Source organism: Mesitornis unicolor, unplaced genomic scaffold (genome assembly GCF_000695765.1).
Source record: "Mesitornis unicolor isolate BGI_N332 unplaced genomic scaffold, ASM69576v1 scaffold14728, whole genome shotgun sequence".
Taxonomy (NCBI): Eukaryota; Metazoa; Chordata; class Aves; order Mesitornithiformes; family Mesitornithidae; genus Mesitornis; species Mesitornis unicolor.
In genome coordinates, this window is record NW_010201245.1 from 16,660 (window position 1) to 23,477 (window position 6,818).

A 6,818-nucleotide genomic window follows, 5' to 3' on the forward strand; every position below is an offset into this window, starting at 1 on the left:
TGGCTCCACCAGTTCAGCATTCTCCTGCTTCCCACCGGGCTGAACATACAAGGCTGAAAGATTCAGTTCCATGAATCCCTAAGAAACAAAAAGAACCCTCTGGTATAGTCAAGAAAACCATGTTTTATCTACCACAGAAAGTAAAAAGGATTCAGCAAGTTTCCAATAGGTTTTATGAAGAAGAACACTACCCACAAGTTTGCTCCAAATTCTTGCATCTTACTACGAAAATCAACTCCCCTCCCTCCAGCAACAAAACTACTCAGCATTGCCTCCCTCCCCCCAAAACTGGGCATACACATACAAAAATACAATCATTGGATCTTGCCAAAACATGCATTCTGCATCTACTGATTAAAACAACAGACAAGCACTCCACACTGTAAAGCCTGACTTTCTGCCAAGACGTAAAGTCGTGGCAGTACCCTTCTAAGTGTTCTCATACCTACACAGTTCTTACTGAAACTGAGCTGAGAGATTCGGATAATGACACAGATGGACCTGAATCATAAACACCCTCTGCCCTGGCTTACAACTTAAGTGTCTGTCCAATGCACAACGTGCAGTCTACCATGGTTACACTGTCCAACATTGTACACTTCACAAAGTGTCCAGGTTTGAGCTAAATAGAATTAATTTTCTATTTAGTGATTTTACTTTTCAGCTCAGTCTCTTCTAAGTGACTGAACTTGCTGAAACTAGCAGCATGTTTTTCCAGGCACTGTCTACTGCTACAAGTGATAATGACAAGGCCATTGTCTCACCATGGGTGCCGTGTCTGTGCCTACGGGGGGCGAGCGGACCCAAAACTGACCAACGAGGTATTCCATCCCACATACTCAGTCACACTCAGTAAAAAGCTGAGGGACTACAAGGGTCTCGACCCTTCTTCCATCTTGGACCCTTCAGTCTGTCACAACCCCTTTCAATGGCTGAAATCCAAGCAGAACCCTGCTAGTTCGTCTGCCTCTGATCCTGATTCGTGTGTTTCTGCATCCTGCTCCCACCTGCTCCTGAGTCTGGACTGGGACTTTTCCAGTGCCCTGCTCCACAGAGCCTCTGGTGATGTATACGCCATTGGGGGGAGGGTGGTGGGTGGATTTTATATTCATTTTGTATACATATTTGTACATATTTCATTATTTTCCTATTTACATTATTATCCTGTTGTATTAGCATTATTGTTTTATTAAATCTGTTAGTTTTAGTTTCCAACCCGTAAAGTCTCTCTCCCTTACTCTCTTTTCTCGTCCCTTCTAGGGAGGGGAGAGGGGTTAATAGAGAGTGTCTGTCCAGGATTTAGTGGTCAGCCCAGCCCTAAACCATGACACAAAGTAAGAGATTTTTTTAAACCAAGATCATTTTCAGAATTAAGTTAATGGCATAACCAATCTTCAATGCCTAGAGCAGAGAAGGCCAAAACAATTTATTTAACTATCCCGTTCCTCGCTTAGCTGCTCCCGCTGCAATGTAACACTACTCTAAGTGAGACACTAAAAATCTAATTAACTTGCTCTCATTAGTTGTTTGGATGAATCAGGGAAGTCATATTATGACTAGGAAGACTTGCTGGTATTAACAAGGCATAGTCAAGTAACCAACATATTTCTTAACCTCTCGAGTCCATCTCGGTTTGGCGTTATACTGAGAACACCTACAGCTATTTCACTTACCTGTATTATTTATACAAGATATGCATCAGCTTCAGATGCATCAGCAATTCTAACAAGCTAATCAACTTAAAAAGAATAAAAAACATCTATCAATTGTTAGAAGATAGCATGAAAATAATTTGTTCTACAGAAACCAGACCATCTCTCTTGCACTATCAGATTCCACCTTAATCAAAAAGAAAGCTCTCACCATAGTTAGACACCTTGGGATGCAGTCACAAAATGGTAAGTTACAAGCAGGGAATACCAGTTTTGCTCTTCACAAAACTACTTGCTTCAAGTAAAAGATTTTTCCCATTACAGGCACCCAACCAATCCTTTCTCTGCCATTCCTTTCAGCAGCACATGCTTCCCCCCTGACCTTGGAAGGCAGGTTCTCTTCGCAGATGTCAGCATAGCCCTTATCCCTCAAGACACAGTGCATGTAGATATCCTCCTCAGTGGACGTGTCACACAGAAAGAGATGCAAAATGCCTTTCACGTATTCATCCACAATGCCCACAAGTATCTTGGAGCCACACAGCTTTCTGAATAGGAGAACTGCTGCATCGGACCATGTACCCTAAGGAAGAAACAAGTTACTATAAACAGACCAAAATCCACTGCCTGAGACTTTCCCTTGTGGCCATTTGTCAAAAAGGCAATTAAAGCTAGGTCAGGTTAGGGACAAATAGAGGAAAACCAGGCAGACAAGCTTCCCAGCACTGAACTAAATCAAACTACCCAAAGTCTGCAATGATAGTTACACTGGGAATGCCCTTTCACCCTAAACAGCTATTTTCAAACACAGTTTGACTGCATTCACCAGTAATAATATCACAACTGACTAAAATACCCTTGCTTGTTCGTTTGTTAGCTTTTGGCTTTGTTTTGGTTTTGTAGTGGTTTTCTAAGTTCCTGCAAGCATACGATTATGAATGTTAGAAAAAAAAAATCACAAGCTTTTAAGAAGTTGCTAAAGCTCACCGTAATGAAAATTGTGACTCTGTAACCCTCAGAAAACACAGAATTTTCCTAAAATACTATCTTTAAGACACAGCAGCAGCAACTCTGCTTACATGCTTGCTTTCAGAGATTTTCTCTCTCAGGCCTCTAGACCAAGAGGTTTCCCAGCACAGAGAATCTTTCTCCTGGCCCCTATAATTCTTCGGCTATGCTGACTGCACCAAAATAACTCACTTAAAGCTTCATCACAGACAATTTTTTTCTAAACAGAAGGCTAGCAGGGGAAGAAACAAGTTCGCCACTATTAAGCAAAAGAGCAATCTGTTTCTGCAGAAAATTAATTCAACAAAACCAAAATTGCATGTGCACACATACCTCCACAGGTTTTACCCATGCCAAGGAACATGGAATGGCCTGAGCAGGGAGCTTCAAGTAGCACCATCTACAATAAGAGACACAGACATCACCATTACAGCAAAAACAGAGCAAAACCAGGCAGAGAGCAGAACTTTCTCCTCTTATGGGTTTTAAAATAATCTTAGGAATAGAGAGGCACATGTTGGATTTTGCACTTATGAATAAAACCCAACAGTAGTTTTGGAAAACATCTGATACCCAGAGAACGGGCATAGCAGAAACAGCAGTAACAACAGGTCCCTTATGCCTTCCCTTGCCCAAGCATCTTCCCATTATAAACTCTCATGATTACAAAGTTACAGACAGAAAGCAATGACTTTTGAACCAAAGGATGACAATGGCAAAGATTGAAAAGGTGTTGAATTGCAGAAAACGAGTACCTCTAACACTGGAAATGTATCCCACTCGGACTGATACTCATTTAGGACATTTACATCCATTCATGGAAGTAGCAGGATGATAAGGGAGCTTGCCTCAGTGACAGAAAGTGGCAAGAGGAAAGATGGAGGAATGAAGGCAGGAACAGGAAAGGATTTAGTCCAAAGTTACCGTGAGGGAGTGATGAACAGAACTGATGAACAAAGGGCCTGGAGTGATCAGCAAAACAGGTCTTAAACAGTGCCACCTCAAGCGTTAGCATGTAAGCAAGGAAATGCCTGCAAGGCACCATTATGGAATAAAAAACTATATCCTTTCTAGGAAATCTGCATGTTGGGATGTCTTTCTGAAGACAGGCCAGTCAGTCTCACCTTGATTCCTGGGAAGGCAATGGGGCAACTAATTCTGGGAACTGTATCCAGGGGCATGGAAGACAAGAAGGTGACTGGGAGTGGTCAGCATGGATTTTCTTTCTTTTCAACTTTCTACAATGAAATGACTGGCCTGGCAGGTGAAGGGAGAGCAGCGAGTATTGTTTACCTCAACTTCTGTCAGGTTTTTGACACTGCCCTGTAAGATTCTCATAGAGAATATGATGAAATATGGGCTGGATAAGCAGTGAGGTAGATTGAGAACTGGCTGAAGGGCCAGGCCCAGAGAATGGTGATCAGTGGTAGAGAGTCTAGTTTGAGGCCAGGAACTAGCAGTGTATGCCAGGGGTCAGTACTGGCTTCAGTACTGTTTAACATCTTCATTAATGATCTGAATGACAGGGGAGAGTTTGCCCTCAGCAAATCTGTGGATAATACGAAACTGGGAGGAGTGGCTGATACACCAGAGGGTCATGCTGTTATTCAGAGGGAGCTTGACAGGATAAATGGGCAGACAGGAACCTCATGAAGTTCAACAAAGTCCTGCATACAACAGTACATGCTCCAGGCTGATCAGCTGGTAAGCAGCATTTTTACCATGAGGACGACCAAGCACTGGAACAGGTTGTCCAGAGAGGTTATGGAGTCTCCACTCTTGGAGACATCCAGAGGCTGTCTGGACATGGACGTGGGCAGCCTGCTCTAGATGACCTGGGCAGGTTGGACAGGATAACTTTCAGAGGTCTCTTCCAACCTCAGTCATTCTGTGATTCTGTCACCCATGTATAATTTACTTACTTGAGGAATCTCAGCCCAGACTTTCGGACAACTTTGAGGTTTCCATAATCTGGGAAGAACACCTCTACTTCTTGGTCATTGATCACACGGTGGATGACAACGCGGTACCACCAATTCAAGACGGTTACACAGCAAAGCTGTCCGGGCTTTACTGAAGACTCAGGCATGATATAACGATCAGAAACAAGTTTGTACGAGTAACAGTGTCTGCAAAAGATCATAATGAAAAACTATGCTTGGTAGGATGCAGGAGATGAACAAGGAAAAACATACAGAGCTTCAGAAGAATTCTGATTTCTCAAAGTCCCCAAGACATGAATTTTCAGGAGTTGTTTTAATAGATGCTTTACATCTCTGTTCTGCTACACTTAAACTGAAATGTCAATAAAAAATGCAACCCCGAGCTTCTACCATTTAAATGGCATTCTTGGCGTCCAACAGAAATTTGATTAATAGGAATTAATCAGAGGCTAAATACAGTCACTCTGGTCATTAATTTTTAACATCACCTTGACACGTCAACACTTCTTATGATCCAGGTTCTGGAGTACTAGCTCACACACACAGCATCTCTCTGCAGAGCCTGTAATCACACTTACGTGTGCCCCACGGTCATCAACCATTTACTTTGGCACACAGTTAACAGCAACTGTAGCACTGTCACAGTGGAATAGAATCCCAAACGCATTATGTAGGTGACACAAAGCCACCGACAGAGCTTTGCTTTCAAATATAGATACGACAAATTCCATTACCTGTTGCTTTTTGATAAATGTGGGAGATACAAGTAAAGGCCTTAACTGAGCACATTAGCAACCATAACACAGACAATAGAAGGGTGCAAAGGAATCCTAAAGTTCCTTTCCATAACCTTTCCAGGCTTTTAAAGTTTAGGACTGTCTAGGGCACAGGCAAACCACTGCAAATTGCTATTAACCATACTCACTGCCTGCTAGTTAAAAGGAATGGCTAAGCATTATGAGTACAGGTTTCGGTACAGCACCAGCACCTCAGTATCAAGTAATCAAGCCAGCAGTGACCATAACTAACAGCTGGGTGCCCTGTTCCCTCAGCACAAACACACACACAGCAGGTAGAACTGAATCAGCATAGCATGTTCGCACCTCATCTCAATCATCATGTCCTGCAGTATATCAGATGATAAACTGCTGCAGATGTGGATGTAGAACTGGCTAGGAGAGACGATAAATTCCACAAAGACCCCCACAAGAGAACGTCTCTCCAGTGGTGGTAAACTGCAAAGGCTTTGGTCCTGAACAGCATCTGGGGGGATTTCTGGAGTCATCATCAACTTGTCCAGTAGTAACTGCTCCAAATCTTGAGGCTACAAAGGGATAAGAGAAAGGTGGCACTCGGATGCCTTGTCATGCTCTGAGCACACATAATTGGCATTTCCATTACGGTGGGGTAAAAAATAAAAAAAAAGGTTCTGTTTTCCTGGGGATCTGTGATTTACTGAATACCAGAGAATCCCAACAAATTGCACAAACTTGGACTAAAACTTCTCCTGTGATAGAAACCTTCATTTTCACGCTCTCTCTTCCTTCCTTCTGTCTTCCCTCCAGTTTAAAGAAGGGTGCAACAGAAACACCTTCCTCGTATTCCTGCAAGGAATAACGTAGAGGAATTGAAGTCACATCACATATTTAGACAAAAGTATTGAATGGCTATTGCTAAAAAGGCAAAACAAGAAAGAAACCCACACCAAAACCCCCAAACTAAACACAACCCACCTGTTTCTCTGATTTTACCCAAAAGATGTTATTTCTATGTTCCATGACCATGAAAGAGCACATAACTGAACCAGCAAAACTCTATCTGAAAATGATCCACAAGTGACAGAAGGCACAAATGCATCTCACTTTCACGCTAGAGCTATTTCCCAAGGATAAAACCAAACAAAACCTATAAATTCTGTTATTTTCTCACTAGAAACAAATTTGTAGGCGAGCGAGTTGTTAGCACAGCTTACAACTTAGTGTTATTCTTTAACTGCTGAAAACACTACTTCACTTGAACTAGTTTGGATGGGAACCTTAGTAAGATATCAGCTACTTTCACTGCCTCAAGAGCTTCCTTTTGTGCCAATCAGCACTCCTCCAATGATCAGAAGACAAAATTCTTTCAAATTTTACTCACTGTGAATATGCTACAAGTTGCCACTGCATTATATATCAGACAATGCATGGAAAAACTGTCTTCCATGTCTTATACT

General features: G+C 42.2%; 1 protein-coding gene across 1 annotated transcript; it reads right to left on the reverse strand.

Moving 5' to 3' along the window:
* Window positions 1-2,034: 2,034 nt before the first annotated feature.
* On the reverse strand, window positions 2,035-5,891 carry LOC104544999 (tudor domain-containing protein 5-like; the record flags this gene model as incomplete). The annotated part of the gene is made up of 4 exons (XM_010190012.1): window positions 5,707-5,891; window positions 4,583-4,789; window positions 2,994-3,060; window positions 2,035-2,235 (listed from the first exon to the last, which is right to left on the reverse strand). Coding segments are annotated over exons 1-4 (660 nt in total), but the record flags the coding sequence as incomplete, so codon positions are not given.
* Window positions 5,892-6,818: the final 927 nt, after the last annotated feature.